Source organism: Triticum urartu, chromosome 6A, assembly GCF_056163025.1.
Source record: "Triticum urartu cultivar PI428250 chromosome 6A, HENAU_Tu73, whole genome shotgun sequence".
NCBI lineage: Eukaryota > Viridiplantae > Streptophyta > Magnoliopsida > Poales > Poaceae > Triticum > Triticum urartu.
In genome coordinates, this window is record NC_141878.1 from 606,347,224 (window position 1) to 606,364,724 (window position 17,501).

General features: G+C 43.7%; 2 protein-coding genes across 5 annotated transcripts; one reads left to right on the forward strand and one right to left on the reverse strand.

Moving 5' to 3' along the window:
• Positions 1-8,881: 8,881 nt before the first annotated feature.
• LOC147967225 (uncharacterized) lies at positions 8,882-15,195 on the forward strand. 4 transcript variants are annotated; one of them, XR_015609170.1, is made up of 4 exons: positions 8,882-9,488; positions 10,139-10,241; positions 13,286-13,375; positions 14,516-15,189. XR_015609170.1 is itself a non-coding variant. In XM_087529355.1 (3 exons), the coding sequence occupies exons 1-3, from the start codon at positions 9,383-9,385 to the stop codon at positions 14,604-14,606; spliced, it is 300 nt and encodes a 99-aa protein (XP_087385481.1). In that variant the 5' UTR covers positions 8,882-9,382; the 3' UTR covers positions 14,607-15,195. The 4 variants fall into 4 exon arrangements, 1 of the variants encoding a protein (XP_087385481.1); XR_015609171.1 differs by having other exon boundaries at positions 14,455-14,556; XR_015609172.1 differs by lacking the exon at positions 14,516-15,189 and adding an exon at positions 14,394-14,481.
• Positions 11,072-13,287, reverse strand: LOC147967226 (uncharacterized). The gene has a single exon (XM_087529354.1). The coding sequence runs from the start codon at positions 13,092-13,094 to the stop codon at positions 11,421-11,423; it is 1,674 nt and encodes a 557-aa protein (XP_087385480.1). The 5' UTR covers positions 13,095-13,287; the 3' UTR covers positions 11,072-11,420.
• Positions 15,196-17,501: the final 2,306 nt, after the last annotated feature.

Consider the following 17,501-nt stretch of genomic DNA (forward strand, 5'->3'; position numbering starts at 1 on the left):
TTAACATTTTTTCGACTTCAGGATTAAATTTTATAGTTTATTTTATGTCTTGAAAAATGTGTAGTTGCGATATTTTCGAAAATAAGAGCAAGAAAAGGCAAAACAAAGGAACAGAACATGGGAATCAAAAAACTCAGTAGCAAAACCTCCAATAGTTTGTTGAAGCAAAACATGTAGCCGGTTCTAGCTAAAATTAACACCGGTAGCAAGAAGAATAAAAAAAACCACAATAGCAAACTAAAAAAAGGATTGTAGCAAAAAAAACTATCATGTTCTGACTAAAAAACCATCGACGGTGAGGCACTCATTCGGCTCCAGCACACTGCCTAGATGGTTGCAGTAAATGTCGATGATGGTTCCAGCAAGTGTTGGCTATGTCGTAGCAAAACGTCGATGCAAATGGTGACCGCAGGTGGTACCTAAAAATGGATTTTAAAAAGGGTTGGAACAATTTAATTAGTGAATGAACCCACACCCACAGGCTGGCTACCGCTCCCTACCCCTTAACCTACCCCTTAACCTATATATACTAGAGTATTTTTTGCCCATTGGGGCACCGGCCAAGGAGGGAAAGGTCCTCCTTGGGGCACCGGCCAAGAGGGGAGGAGTCAGAGAGTTGGACTCCTCCCCTAGTCCAAGTCGGCCTCCCCCTTAGGAAAGGGGGCACTTCCTATTGGGCCAAGGTGATTCAATATTCCTTCCACCACTTGGCCTTTTAAGATCCATTGATATTAAATTAAATATAAAAGCCTCCTAACAGTAACTAGAGCCTCTTACTATTAATTAGCAAAAGGGCCCATGCGTTGCACAGGAAAAAAATCATAATCTCTAACGGCCATGACACACATTTTGTTGCATCACCGAGATACACTTTCACTCTCAATTTCGTAGAATCATGAATAATTTTTGAAACATGAACAATTTTTTAAACTCATGAACAAATTTAAAATCATGAACAGTTTTCGAACTCATGAAAACTTTTACAAATTTTCAAACATTTTCTAAAATCAAGAACATTTTATACTATCTACAAACAACATTTTATTGGAATATGTGAATTTTTGAATTAAGTTAACCATTTTGTAAATTGCTTTAACATTTTTTCGACTTCAGGATTAAATTTTATAGTTTATTTTATGTCTTGAAATATGTGTAGTTGCGATATTTTAGAAAATAAGAGCAAGAAAAGGCAGAACAAAGGAAAAGAACATGGGAATCAAAAAACTCAGGAGCAAAACCTCCAATAGTTTGTTGAAGCAAAACATGTAGCTGGTTCTAGCTTAAATTAACACCGGTAGCAAGAAGAAGAAAAAAACCACAATAGCAAACTAAAAAAGGATTGTAGCAAAAAAAACTATCATGTTCCGACTAAAAAACCGTCGACGGTGACGCGCTCATTCGGCTCCAGCACGCCGCCTAGCTGGTTGCAGTATATGTAGTAGAATACTACGGACGACCGATTGTATGTACATTAGGCTAACCATGCATTGCGTACGTACATATGCCCAGTGAACACAGCATGTGTGAAGCTTTGTATGTGTGAATCTATTTTTTTTTTCAAAAACCAATGACCTCCCAAGAGAGGCGATTAGGGCTCGTGTGGAGTTCTGGCGGCATGTGTTGATTTCTTCAAAGGGGAGCGGTGATTCTTCTTGAGGAGAACGGATTCGGGGCTGCCCCCACCTCTCGCTCAGCTTCCTCTCTCGTAGACTGTGTTCGGGGTGACTAACAGAGGGCCTCCGTACAGAGGCATGCGAGGGAACAAATGGATGAAGCTCTAGGCAAACTAGATATCAATTATCATAGAGGAGGAAGCTACTCTGCTAGTGATTGACAACAGTGAGAAAGAGGGTGTTGTACGAAAGTGGTCATCACTTGGAGCGCAAATCATAGATCGCAATACCTTCCATGTCCAAACGATGACACATGCTTTACGCCCGGCATGGGGTAATCCTAGGGGGTTTGTGTTTTATTTCGTTGCGGAGAACGTGTTTGTTGTGGATCTCGAGACATAGAGAGAACAAGATCGCGTTAAGGATGGGGCACCGTGGCACATCAGCAAGAATCTTGTGAACCACATTGTTCCGTCTGAGATGAAGCCTAACAAACTACAAATGTGGGTCGGGGTCATAAATTTATGCTTTAATATGAGGAATGGTATTTAGGACTCATGCCCGCTCAACACAGCGACAAGGATGATTCAACTTTGTAGATCGACCCCATTGGAGGATTCCTGGGCTAGAGTCACCGTGGATGGTGACAAGCCCTTGAGAAGATGGATCCATATTGATTTAGTTACAAGACAAAGTTGGGGCTGGTATTTCCAACAATTTTTCAAATACCATTGCGCAAAGCAAGTCAATTTAGTTAGCAAGCATGATCCCTAGCTCTTATTGTTGTCTCGGTCGATCATAAGTACTCCCTTCATTTTTGTATACAAGGCCACTTCATATTTGTATGTCTAACTTGATCACTAATTTTACCAATAAAAGTGAGTTATCAGAAAAAGTATGTCACTGGATGCATGTTTCAAAGAAAATTTGAAGATTTTTAATGACATAACACCCATGTTCTACAGACCAAAATCATATGTCAAAGTTGTTGGAAATATGCCCTAGAGGCAATAATAAATTGGTTATTATTATATTTCCTTGTTCATGATAATCGTTTATTATCCATGCTAGAATCGTATTGATAGGAAACTTAGAAACATGTGTGGATACATAGACAACACCATGTCCCTAGTAAGCCTCTAGTTGACTAGCTCGTTGATCAATAGATGGTTACGGTTTCCTGACCATGGACATTGGATGTCATTGATAACGGGATCACATCATTAGAAGAATGATGTGATGGACAAGACCCAATCCTAAGCCTAGCACAAGATCATGTAGTTCGTATGCTAAAGCTTTTCTAATGTCAAGTATCATTTCCTTAGACCATGAGATTGTGCAACTCCCGGATACCGTAGGAGTGCTTTGGGTGTGCCAAACGTCACAACGTAACTGGGTGGCTATAAAGGTACACTACAGGTATCTCCGAAAGTGTCTGTTGGGTTGGCACGAATCGAGACTGGGATTTGTCACTCCGTGTAAACGGAGAGGTATCTCTGGGCCCACTCGGTAGGACATCATCATAATGTGCACAATGTGATCAAGGAGTTGATCACGGGATGATGTGTTACGAAACGAGTAAAGAGACTTGCCGGTAACGAGATTGAACAAGGTATCGGGATACCGACGATCGAATCTCGGGCAAGTATCGTACCGCTAGACAAAGGGAATTGTATACGGGATTGATTAAGTCCTTGACATCGTGGTTCATCCGATGAGATCATCGTGGAACATGTGGGAACCAACATGGGTATCCAGATCCCGCTGTTGGTTATTGACCGGAGAACGTCTCGGTCATGTCTGCATGGTTCCCGAACCCGTAGGGTCTACACACTTAAGGTTCGGTGACGCTAGGGTTATAGAGATATTAGTATGCGGTAACCCGAAAGTTGTTCGGAGTCCCGGATGAGATCTCGGACGTCACGAGGAGTTCCGGAATGGTCCGGAGGTAAAGAATTATATATAGGATGTGCTATTTCGGCCATCGGGACAAGTTTCGGGGTCACCGGTATTGTACCGGGACCACCGGAAGGGTCCTGGGGGTCCACCGGGTGGGGCCACCTGCCCCAGGGGGCCACATGGGCTGTAGGGGGTGCGCCTTGGCCTATATGGGCCAAGGGAACCAGCCCCAAGAGGCCCATGCGCCAAGAGAAGAGGAAAAGGAAGAGTCCTAAAGGGGGAAGGCACCTCCGAGGTGCCTTGCGGAGGAGGGACTCCTCCCTGGCCGCACCCTTCCTTGGAGGAAGGTCCAAGGCTACGCCCCCCCTCTCCCTTGGCCCTATATATAGTGGGGGGAAGGGAGGGCAGCACCACCCCAAGCCCTGGCGCCTCCCTCTCCCTCCCATGACACATCTCCCTCCTCCCGCAGCGCTTGGCGAAGCCCTGTTGGAATCCCTCTACTTCCACCACCACGCCGTCGTGCTACTGGATCTCCATCAACCTCTCCTCCCCCCTTGCTGGATCAAGAAGGAGGAGATGTCGCTGCTCCGTACGTGTGTTGAACGCGGAGGTGCCATCCGTTCGGCGTTAGGATCATCGGTGATTTGGATCACGACGAGTACGACTCCATCAACCCCGTTCTATTGAACGCTTCCGCGCGCGATCTACAAGGGTATGTAGATCCACTCCTCCCTCGTTGCTAGATGACTCCATAGATAGATCTTGGTGACACGTAGGAAAATTTTGAATTTATGCTACGTTCCCCAACAGTGGCATCATGAGCTAGGTCTATTGCGTAGATTCTATGCACGAGTAGAACACAAAGTAGTTGTGGGCGTTGATTTTGTTCAATATGCTTACCGTTACTAGTCCAATCTTGTTTCGACGGTATTGTGGGATGAAGCGGCCCGGACCAACCTTACACGTACGCTTACGTGAGACCGGTTCCACCGACTGACATGCACTAGTTGCATAAGGTGGCTAGCGGGTGTCTGTCTCTCCCACTTTAGTCGGATCGGATTCGATGAAAAGGGTCCTTATGAAGAGTAAATAGCAATTGGCATATCACGTTGTGGTTTTTGCTTAGGTAAGAAACGTTCTTGCTAGAAACCCATAGCAGCCACGTAAAACATGCAAACAACAATTAGAGGACGTCTAACTTGTTTTTGCAGGGTATGCTATGTGATGTGATATGGCCAAAAGGATGTGATGAATGATATATGTGATGTATGAGATTGATCATGTTCTTGTAATAGGAATCACGACTTGCATGTCGATGAGTATGACAACCGGCAGGAGCCATAGGAGTTGTCTTTATTTATTGTATGACCTGCGTGTCATTAAACAACGCCATGTAATTACTTTACTTTATTGCTAACCGTTAGCTGTAGTAGTAGAAGTAATAGTTGGCGAGACAACTTCATAAAGACACGATGATGGAGATCATGGTGTCATGCCGGTGACGATGATGATCATGGAGCCCCGAAGATGAAGATCAAAAGGAGCAATATGATATTGGCCATATCATGTCACTATTTGATTGCATGTGATGTTTATCATGTTTATACATCTTATTTGCTTAGAATGACGGTAGTAAATAAGATGATCCCTCACTAAAATTTCAAGAAGGTGTTCCCCCTAACTGTGCACTGTTGTGAAAGTTCGTCGTTTCGAAGCATCACGTGATGATCGGGTGTATAGATTCTTACGTTCGAATACAACGGGTGTTGACGAGCCTAGCATGTACAGACATGGCCTCGGAACACATGCGAAACACTTAGGTTAACTTGACGAGCCTAGCATGTACAGACATGGCCTCGGAACACAAGAGACCGAAAGGTCGAGCATGAGTCGTATAGAAGATACGATCAACATGAAGATGTTCACCGATGTTGACTAGTCCGTCTCACGTGATGATCGGACACGGCCTCGTTGACTCAGATCATGTAATCACTTAGATGACTAGAGGGATGTCTATCTGAGTGGGAGTTCATAAGATAAACTTAATTATCCTGAACATAGTCAAGAGGTCTTCGCAAATTATGTCATGGCTCGCGCTTCAGTTCTACTGTTTAGATATGTTCCTAGAGAAAATTTAGTTGAAAGTTGATAGTAGCAATTATGCGGACTAGGTCCGTAAACTGAGGATTGTCCTCATTGCTTCATAGAAGGCTTGTATCCTTAATGCACCGCTCAGTGTGCTGAACCTCGAACGTTGTCTGTGGATGTTGCGAACATCTGACATACACATTTTGATAACTACGTGATAGTTCAGTTAAACGGCTTAGAGTTGAGGCACCGAAGACATTTTGAAACGTCGCGAAACATATGAGATGTTTCGAGGGCTAAAATTGGGATTTCAGGCTCGTGCCCACGTCAAGAGGTATAAGACCTCCGGCGATTTTCTTAGCCTGCAAACTAAGGGAGAAAAGCTCAATTGTTGAACTTGTGCTCAGATTGTCCGAGTACAACAATCGCTTGAATCGAGTGGGAGTTGATCTTCCAGATGAAATAGTGATGTTTCTCCGAAGTCATTACCACCAAGCTGCTAGAGCTTCGTGATGAACTATAATATATCAGAGACATATATGATGATCCTTGAGCTATTCGCGACACCGCGAAAGTAGAAATCAAAAGGGAGCATCAATTGTTGATGGTTGGTGAAACCAATAGTTTCAAGAAGGGCAAGGGCAAAAAGGGATGCTTCATGAAACGGCAAATCAGCTGCTGCTCTAGTGAAGAAACCCAAGGTTGAACCCAAACCCGAGACTAAGTGCTTCTGTAATAAAGGGAACAGCCACTGGAGCAGAATTACCCTAGATACTTGGTAGATAAGAAGGCTGGCAAGGTCGATAGAAGTATATTGGATGTATTATGTCAATGTGTACTTTACTAGTACTCCTAGTAGCACCAGGGTATTAGATACCGGTTCGGTTGCTAAGTGTTAGTAACTCGAAATAAAAGCTACGGAATAAACGGAGACTAGCTAAAGGTGAGATGACAATATATGTTGGAAGTATTTCCAAGGTTGATCAAATATCGTACGCTCCCTCTACCATCGAGATTGGTGTTTGCATTGAGCATAGACATGATTGGATTATGCATATCGCAATACGGTTATTCATTTAAAGAGAATAATGGTTACTCTATTTATTTGAATAATACCTTCAATGGTCTTACACCTGAAATGAATGGTTTATTGAATCTCGATCGTAGTGATACATATGTTCATGCCAAAAGATAGTAATGATAGTACCACCTACTTGTGGCACTGCCACGTAAGTCATATCGGTATAAAACGCATGAAGAAGCTCCATGTTGATGGATCTTTGGGCTCACTTGTTTTGAAAGGTTTGAGACATGCGAACCATGTCTATTGGTGTATATGCATGAAGAAACTCCATGCAAATGGACCGTTTGGACTCACTTGATTTTGAATCACTTGAGACATGCAAATCATACCACATGGGCAAGATGACTGAAAGCCTCGTTTTTAGTAAAATGGAACTAGAAAGCAACTTGTTGGAAGTAATACATTTTGATGTGTGTAATCCAATGAGTGCTGAGGCATGTAGTGGATATCGTTATGTTCTTACTTCACAGATGATTTGAGTAGATGTTGAGTATATTTACTTGATGAATCATGAGTCTGAATTATTGAAAGGTTCAAGTAATTTCAGGGTGAAGTTGAAAGATCGTCGTGACAAGAGGATAAAATATCTATGATATGATCGTAGAGATGAATATCTGAATTACGAGTTTGGCACAGAATTAAGACATTGTGGAAATTGTTTCACAACTAATACAGTCTGGAACACCATAGTGTGATGGTGTGTCCGAACATCATAACTGCACCCTATTGGATATGATGCATACCATGATGTCTCTTATTGAATTACCACGATAGTTTATGGGTTAGGCATTAAAGACAACCACATTCACTTTAAATAGGGCACCACGTAATTCCGATGAGATGACACCATATGAACTATGGTTTAGAGAAACCTAAGCTGTCATTTCTTAGAAGTTTGGGGCTGCGACGCTTATGTGAAAAAGTTTTCAGGCTAATAAGCTCGAACCCAAAGCGGATAAATGCATCTTCATAGGACACCCACAATAGTTGGGTATACCTCCTGTCTCAGATCCGAAAGCAATAAGGGATTGTTTCTAGAATCGGGTCCTTTCTCGAGGAAAAGTTTCTCTCGAAAGAATTGAGTGGGAGGATGGTGGAGACTTGATGAGGTTATTGAACCCTCTCTTCAACTAGTGTGTGGCAGGGCACAGGAGTTGTTCCTGTGGCACCTACACCAATTGAAGTGGAAGCTTATGATAGTGATCATGAAACTTCAGATCAAGTCACTACCAAACCTCGTGGGATGACAAGGATGCGTACTACTTCAGAGTGGTACGTAATCCTGTCTTGGAAGTCATGTTGCTAGACAACAATGAACCTACGAGCTATGGAGAAGCGATGGTGGGCCTGGATTCCAAAATGGCTCGAGGCCATATAATCCGAGAGAGGATCCATATATGAAAACAAAGTGTAGACTTTGGGAGAACTACTTGATGGTCGTAAGGCTGTTAGGTACATATGGATTTTAAAAGGAAGACGGACAATGATGGTAGGTATCACCATTAAGAAAGCTCGACTTGTCGTTAAGATGTTTTCCGACAAGTTCAAGGAGTTGACTGCGATGAGACTTTCTCACTCGTAGTGATGCTAAGAGTCTGTTGGAATTATATTAGCAATTACTTCATTATTTGTGAAATCTTGCAGATAGGATGCCAAAAACTATTGTTTCCTCGACGATTTTTGAGGAAAGGTTGTATGTGATACAACCGGAAGGTTTTGTCAATCCTGAAAGATGCTAATAAGTATGCAAAGCTCCAGCAATCCTTCTAAGGACTGGAGTAAGCATCTCGGAGTTGGAATGTATGCTTTGATAAGATGATCAATGTTTTGGGTGTATACAAAGTTTATGAGAAACTTGTATTTCCAAGGAAGTGAGTGGGAGCACTATAGAATTTCTGATAAACATATTGTTGATCAGAAATGACGTAGAATTTCTGGAAAGCATATAGGGTTATTTGGAAAGTATTTTTCAATGGAAAGCCTGGATTAAGCTACTTGAACATTGAGCATCAAGATCTATAAGGATAGATCAAAACGCTTAATGGTACTTTCAAATGAGCACATACCTTGACATGATCTTGAAGGTGTTCAAGATGGACCAGTCAAAGAAGGAGTTCTTGCCTGAGTTGTAAGGTACTCCCTCCGTCCGGGAATAGTTGTCCCCAAGGTGTTTTTCTGAAACCCCCCCCCCCCCCCCAGCAGATTCCCGACAAACCCACAGCTCCCGCCGTCTCCCCCGCTCCTCTGTCGCGCCGGAGGTCCGCTCCCCCGCAGCTCAGCTCCTCCGCAGCTTGCCCGCAGCGGCTCCCCGCATCGCCGGAGCTCTCCCGCACCACGCCTCCCCCAACCCACGCCTCCGACGCAGCTTCCCTCTCCTTGTTCCCCTCCTCGTTCCCCATGGTGATCCCCGACGAGGAGAAGACTGATTTTTTCTTTCGATCTGCTCGGCGGCGGCCATTTCCAGGTCCTCCTCGGCGCTGCGACGCAGCTCCACCACCGCCAAAGCTCGCCGCCTCCTCCGCCGCTCTCTCCTGCTCGCGCAGCTCCAGCTTGCCTTCCTCCCCTAGCTTCCCCCCTTCCTAGTGACCTCCGCACTCTGCTCCGGCTGCTTCAGATCCGGCGTCGGCGAGGCTGATATGGTGGCTGCGAGGCCAGACGGCGGGAGACATAGCCGACGAGCCCGACGACAGCAAGCTCGATGGCGAGCTCGACGGCGGCGGAGACGTCTTCTGTACTGCGAGCTCCACCATCCCTGCACATACTGTACTACGAGCTCGACGACGGCGGTGGCGTCTTGTTGGCAGGTTAAGCCTCCCTCCTTCAATTCCCGTCCATTATTTATGTGTAAAACCTGATTTTTTTTACTGAAATTTGCTGCTTCTGAGATTTGCTTAAGACTAAACATTGGCTAAGTCTGATTTATGTGTCAAGTCTGAAATTTTGATCTTTACTGTCAAGTCTAATTTGTCTCTGAACATTGGCTAAATTAACATCAAGTTTGTCTCTGAACATTTGTCTCTGATGTGCTCCTAAATTAGTGGTTAACTGGACATAAGGATTAGATCTTAGCTAGTGCTTCTTCATCTTCTTCGATTGGTCTACTGGAAACAGAACAGAGGTAAACAAAGCAATCTTTACTGAAAACATAACAGAGTTGCATGGTGGCGTTCGAGGTTGAACCTGTACTGAACAAAACAAGGCTGAGATGGATGGATGGATAGATTGTGTGAGATGAAATATGAGAGTCTTGCTTTGTGTCAATTTCAGTTGTCCATCAAGTACTTCATTCACATTGCTGCTGCTCCATCTTTATTAATCCTGAAATAACATCAATGTTGTACTCCATTCAGATTGTTGTTATCTAACTGAATTTCAGTTGTCAATTTTTTTGCACTCACATGCTTCTATCAGTGGTTATCTAACTGAATCTTGCTCATTTGTTTGTAACCTGTAGATGTCATGCTCAATTTTTTGGTAAAGCTACTCGAGTTGCCAGCAATGCATGCAAAGCGGCAACAGTTGGCTGCTCAGTTTTTCTTGTACTGCCAAGATGGAAGGTGAGCACCAATATTTCTGAAACTAGTGATTTGACACTAGTGAAAATTCAGTTACTGCTTGAGTGATTTGACACTATTGAAAATTCAGTTACTGTCAATTGAATTTGACAGTATAATTCTACAGTACACAAGATTCAGTGTAAATCTTCAAAATGAATTGCTGTTAGTACACGATCAATTAACTAATTTGGCATTATTACTCCCTAGAGAACGGATTGTACAATACTGAAAATTACTCTGAATGTACTCCAATTGACTGTATATTCACTGAATGTACAACACCAAAAATTACTCCAATGACTGTATATTGACTGCATATATTTCATTGATGTCAAATTTTATTTATGTGTCAAGTCTGACATCAACTTGTAAGAAGAATAAGGATGAGTCCAAGATCAGGTGATTGAGTGAGTGATGTGGTTGCTGAGGTTCAGACATGTTCAATGAGAACAACTACTGTGGAGATTAAATTTAATGAGAATAAATTCAAATAAATCCAAATAAATCCATCATGTCAGGATTCTTGATCAAAGACCCACTTAGGAGTAGTTTGTCATTGTTAAACACAAGTTTAAAATGAATATGCTTCTTTTGCTGTGGTAATCCAAAATGTTTCTTTTGAGTACAGTAGCTGTAAAACTTAGTCTATCTGGAGCTTGAGCTTGTGAGCTTCTTTAGCAAGATCACAGTAAATTAGGACTATACAAACACTTTTACAGTTCTGAACACTTTTCACAAGATGAAGCTCTTGATCTTACAGTAAAACTGTTCTGAACACTTTTCACAAGATGAAGCTCTTGATCTTAAAGTAAAACTATTCTGAACACTTTTCACAAGATGAAGCTTGGTTTTTTTTCGATCTACACTTTTAAAGTTCAAGACACTCTTGTAAATTAAATAAATCAAATGGTGTATAAATGGTGTATAAATCCTCTTGGAAACTTTAGGTATGTTTGCAATTGGACAAATGGTGTATAAATCCAAATAAATCAAATAAATTCAAATAATTCAAATAAATCCAAATAAATCCAAATACGTCTATCCTTTCTTTCCCTATCCTTTCTCATTGAACACATGACACAATACATACACATGACACAAGCCATACACATGACACATCAAATACTCCTATCCTTTCTTTTCTTTTTCCCTTTCCCTTTCTTTTTGAGCTTTCTCTATCTACTCATTTCCTTGTTCTATAATGGCCATCGTATCAGTAATTAGCTCAGGACTGCAGTATACACCGGTTATTTCTTCTCCCCCATTTTGTAGACGGTCCTTGTGTAGATGCGGCAGCTTATAGTTGTTTCCTCCTTGATCTTTCATCACTTCCACCATGACTGCTTGCAACGTCATAAAGCTTTTGAACAGCTTATGGGGATCGTAGTTCTCAAACTCCTCCTCTACACCCTGTACCAGTTCCTGTATATTCATAGGCGCTCTGCAGTCGGTTAGGGATTGGAGGGAGCAGTGGAAACAAAGATCCAGAACATTGAGCTCAGGGCTATTTGGTGGTTGTTGCAATAATCGAATATCCAGATCTGTCTGTGCCACGGCTTCTAGAAAACCAACATCATTAGGGAGGACATGCGGTGTTGCATTATCTTGTTGAATAAAGATCGTTGTGTCCTCGTCACCGTCCGGCCATTTGTCTTGAATGGCAGGGATTACTTTATTGATCAAGTCATCTCTGCACACAGGTCTAGTAACTTTGACCGGCTTCAACTCTATTGTCCCCCTATCTCTATTCTGGCTTGTTCGTTGTGCCTCGGTCTGTACCACGAACGGCCAAATGCCAAGTTTCCCATCAAATATCATCTCCCCATCTTCATTGTAGCAAGGTTTGGCTACAGCTGTTAGAAACATTACCTTCCCAATGCTATGAGTATTGTGCACAGTTCGATTTGGTTCTTCTTCTCCAGGCAGTACGTAGTAGCTACTCTTCACTCGGGTCATGTCATACCATTTCTCGTCGATGTGGACCATATTTGTCATTGGCTTGAAACTGGGCCAAGGACTTGATATCCATCTTTCATCCATCATGGATAGGCAGAACTTTAGTCTCGCTATCTTGTTTTGTGGCTTGAGGGTGGGTTTGATGGTGCTTGTGATGCGTTTCAGCTCTTGCAATTGAAATCTGTCATGTAGGGTTGATCGGGGCACACCTAAACACCATGCTAGAGACTGGATTGTTCTTCTTTTGTTCAAGGGGATTGTGGCTATTCTCGACAGATCTAGTTCTTTTCTCTTCCTACCACTTTTGTTCTTCTTGCTTGAAACATCAACTTCTTGGCCTGCTGCAAGTTGTCGTTTGGCTAGATTCCATATTCTTGTAACTGTTCGCAGGTGAACATTCAGCATCGTCGCAATGAGCACCTTGTCGTACACGTGAACCTGTCCATCTCTAAGCTCGATTACTTGCAGAGCAAAGTAAACACCATGTCTCTCCTTGTCTGTCAAGTCCTTGCCTCTTGGATTGCCATGTGCATCAGCTTCTTCCAATTCTGCATCTTCTTGTGCCTCTTGAGCTTCTTCCAATTCCGCATCTCCTTGTGCCTCTTGAGCTTCTTCCAATTCTGCATCTCCTTGTGCCTCTTGAGTTTCTTCCAATTCTGCATCTCCTTGTGCCTCTTCAGCTTCTTCCTCTTCAAGAAACCAATTCAATTCAATGTCTTCATCCTCATCTTCCGGCATCAAGTTCAAATCAATAGCATCACCCTGTTGAGCTTGTTCTTCTTGTTGAGCTTCATCCTCATCTTCCGGCATCAAGTTCAAATCAATAGCATCACCCTGCTGAGCTTGTTCTTCTTCTTGAGCTTCGTCCTCCTCTTCCGGCATCAAATTCAAATCCATAGTTGTGTGCTCCTATCTGATCTCATAACAAGAGTATACAAAAGATGAATGGTGAGCATATAATCATAACAAGAAAACCATGAAGAATCCTAGACAAAAAGCAAAGAAATCAAGAAAGAGAAAAGTAGATATTAAAAGTACTCCTTGTTCATAAGCAACTACAGGTCCTACTACATCTCTCTTTTTTGCAGGGACCAGGGCAGGAATTAAAAAGCAAACAAAAGCAGGGGCCATGAGTACATCTCAACTTTTACTGTATTTCTTGTTGACAACTAGTGCAGGTACACATTTTGAATATTGAAATTATCTTCTGTTCGTAGACCATGGCAGTAGTTATAGAACTATGAATATCTATTACTCCCTCTACAACATCAGAAAAGTTAATAACATCCTCTACAACATTTTCTGTAGAATAGAGTAGGCTTCAATTTGTCAAAACTGAATTTTACTCACTGAAAATATGACAGTGGAGTACTGTCCAAACTGTATTCACTGTCTAAATTTCATTGATGTCAAATTTTATTTATGTGTCAAGTTTGACATCAACTTGACTGAACATCAACTTGACTGAACATCAACTTGACAGATCAAAACCTGACAGAAATTGACAGGTTTTGGAACAAAATGACAGGATCTGAACATCAACTTGACTGAATAATATAGTGTCAATTCTGATTGTTAACAGCAGAATAATACAGTTAATAGCAGAGTAATGGAGTGAGAAATCTTACTATAAATTCAGTTACTATAGTTACTGAAACTTCACTGTAATTATGCAAATGAAATTATTATTCTGTAAATTCAGTTAACAATCAGAATTATGTAATGGAGTGAGAAATCTTAGTGTAAATTAGGTTAACAAGAAATCTTAGTGTAAATTCAGTTAATAGTGTGTTCCTAAATAATCTGAGATTTATTGTCAAGTCTGAGATTTTGACAGAAATGTTGTGACATGTTCAGACTAGGACTAATCAAAGTTCAAAGAATTAGTAGAAGAAGCTTGTATTTTCAGCTTATAAATTTTAGGACTATGTGAATAAAATGCTTTCAACTAAGAAGATAATCTGTCTTCCCATCTCACTGCTCACTGCTAGCAAGAGTAGAAGAAGAAGAATTCCAAATAATGTTTCCAATTTGGCTAAATCTGGCCTGAATTTGCTGTAATTTAGTACATGATTTTTTCCTTCTTTTGTCAATGATTCTGACCTCTATAACCTTTCTCATCATCTCATGATTCTGCCCATGAATTATTTTTTACTGCCATGAATGATTCTGCCCCTCTGTAACATTTTTTGGCAGTACTAAAGATTGGTCCATCAGAAATCAACATCAATGTTAACTGAATTTTTTCAAATTACAGAGCAAGCAAGCAAGCAATGTACACAGAACAGTTATGTTTTAAATTACTCCTTTTTTTACAGAGGGAGGGAGTACAGAGCAAGCAAGCAAGGCACTGGAGATGAACAAATTACAGAACCCTGTACTTGTTCTCACCAGCAGCAGCACGAGTAGGGGACCTCAAGCGGCAGCACACGAGAAGGGGATCTCCGGGCGGCAGCACGAGCAGGGGAGGAGCAGCAAGTTGCGGAGAAGCAGCAGAAGGGGCTCCAGCTTGAGGTCCAGGATCGCAAAAGAGCTTGAGGATGAGCTTGAGGGAGCTCGTGGTCCAGGCGCGGCGGGAGCTCGTGGTGCAGGCGCTCGAGACCCAGGCGCGCGCGGGTCCTGGCCGGCGGCGGCGCAGGCCCTGCGAGGAAGGAGGGGATATCGTCGTCGCAGGTCCTGGGCGGCGGAGGAGCACGTCTTGTGCGGTGACGGAGCAAGCAGGGCGGCGCAGGTCCTTGGCGGCGGAGGAGCAAGCAGGGCGGCGCGGGTCCTGGGCCGCGGAGGAGCACGTCCTGTGCGGCAACGGAGCAAGCAGGGCGGCGCGGGGCCTGGGTCGCGGAGGAGCACGTCCGGAGATCTTGGGCTGACGACTGGCCCTGGCGACGCGCGCCGGCGACGGGCGGAGGAAGAAGGAAGAAGACGCGACCTGTGTGGTGACCTGTTTGTAACAAATTTGAAGTTATAAGGGTGTTTTTGAAAAATTGACATTACACTACGCTGTGGACAACTTTTCCCGGACGGAGGGAGTATGAAGTTAAGACTTAAAGCTCGACCATGGCAGAAGAAAGAGGAAGGACGAAGGTCGTCCCCTATGCTTTTGTCATAGGCTCCATACGGTATGCCATGCTGAGTACCGCACCTGATGTGTGCCTTGCCACATATCTGGCAATAGGGTACAAATGTAATCTAGGAGTAGATCACCAGATAGCGGTCTAAATTATCCTTAGAGGAATAAGGATATGTTTCTCGGTTATGGATGTGGTAAAAGAGTTCGTCGTAAAGGGTTACGCCGATGCAAACTTTGACACTAATCCAGATTATTCTGAGTAGTAAACTGGATTCGTATAGTAGAACAATTATTTGGAATAGCTCCAAATGTAGCATAGTAGTTGTATCTACAAGATGACATAGAGATTTGCGAAGTACATACGGATCTGAAAGATTCAGACCCGTTGACTATAACATCTCTCACAAGCATAACATGATCAAACCCAGAACTCATCGAGTGTTAATCACATGGTAATGTGAACTAGATTATTGACTCTAGTAGACTCTTTGGGTGTTAGTCACATGGGGATGTGACCTTGAGTGTTAGTCACATAGCAATGTGAACTAGATTATTGACTCTAGTGCAAGTGGGAGACTGTTGGAAATATGCCCTAGAGGCAATAATAAATTGGTTATTATTATATTTCCTTGTTCATGATAATCGTTTATTATCCATGCTAGAATCGTATTGATAGGAAACTCAGAAACATGTGTGGATACATAGACAACACCATGTCCCTAGTAAGCCTCTAGTTGACTAGCTCGTTGATCAATAGATGGTTACGGTTTCCTGACCATGGACATTGGATGTAATTGATAACGGGATCACATCATTAGAAGAATGATGTGATGGACAAGACCCAATCCTAAGCCTAGCACAAGATCATGTAGTTCGTATGCTAAAGCTTTTCTAATGTCAAGTATCATTTCCTTAGACCATGAGATTGTGCAACTCCCGGATACCGTAGGAGTGCTTTGGGTGTGCCAAACGTCACAACGTAACTGGGTGGCTATAAAGGTACACTACAGGTATCTCCGAAAGTGTCTGTTGGGTTGGCACGAATCGAGACTGGGATTTGTCACTCCGTGTAAACGGAGAGGTATCTCTGGGCCCACTCGGTAGGACATCATCATAATGTGCACAATGTGATCAAGGAGTTGATCACGGGATGATGTGTTACGAAACGAGTAAAGAGACTTGCCGGTAACGAGATTGAACAAGGTATCGGGATACCGACGATCGAATCTCGGGCAAGTATCGTACCGCTAGACAAAGGGAATTGTATACGGGATTGATTAAGTCCTTGACATCGTGGTTCATCCGATGAGATCATCGTGGAACATGTGGGAACCAACATGGGTATCCAGATCCCGCTGTTGGTTATTGACCGGAGAACGTCTCGGTCATGTCTGCATGGTTCCCGAACCCGTAGGGTCTACACACTTAAGGTTCGGTGACGCTAGGGTTATAGAGATATTAGTATGCGGTAACCCGAAAGTTGTTCGGAGTCCTGGATGAGATCCCGGACGTCACGAGGAGTTCCGGAATGGTCCGGAGGTAAAGAATTATATATAGGAAGTGCTATTTCGGCCATCGGGACAAGTTTCGGGGTCACCGATATTGTACCGGGACCACTGGAAGGGTCCCGGGGGTCCACCGGGTGGGGCCACCTGCCCCGGGGGGCCACATGGGCTGTAGGGGGTGCGCCTTGGCCTATATGGGCCAAGGGCACCAGCCCCGAGAGGCCCATGCGCCAAGAGAAGAGGAAAAGGAAGAGTCCTAAAGGGGGAAGGCACCTCCGAGGTGCCTTGGGGAGGAGGGACTCCTCCCTGGCCGCACCCTTCCTTGGAGGAAGGGCCAAGGCTGCGCCCCCCTCTCCCTTGGCCCTATATGTAGTGGGGGGAAGGGAGGGCAGCACCACCCCAAGCCCTGGCGCCTCCCTCTCCCTCCCATGACACATCTCCCTCCTCCCGCAGCGCTTGGCGAAGCCCTGTTGAAATCCCGCTACTTCCACCACCACGCCGTCGTGCTGCTGGATCTCCATCAACCTCTCCTCCCCCCTTGCTGGATCAAGAAGGAGGAGACGTCGCTGCTCCGTACGTGTGTTGAACGCGGAGGTGCCGTCCGTTCGGCGCTAGGATCATCGGTGATTTGGATCACGACGAGTACGACTCCATCAACCCCGTTCTCTTGAAGGCTTCTGCGCGCGATCTACAAGGGTATGTAGATCCACTCCTCCCTCGTTGCTAGATGAC

Bases quoted from the DNA above. Each gene is read 5' to 3' on its own strand.
- LOC147967225 (XM_087529355.1), top strand. From the start codon at position 9,383: ATGGCGAGCTCGACGGCGGCGGAGACGTCTTCTGTACTGCGAGCTCCA. The intron at 9,489-10,138 runs GTTAAGCCTCCC...TGTAACCTGTAG, and splicing joins CGGTGGCGTCTTGTTGGCAG to ATGTCATGCTCAATTTTTTG. The intron at 10,242-14,515 runs GTGAGCACCAAT...CTTTTTTTACAG, and splicing joins TTGTACTGCCAAGATGGAAG to AGGGAGGGAGTACAGAGCAA.
- LOC147967226 (XM_087529354.1), bottom strand. From the start codon at position 13,094: ATGGATTTGAATTTGATGCCGGAAGAGGAGGACGAAGCTCAAGAAGAA.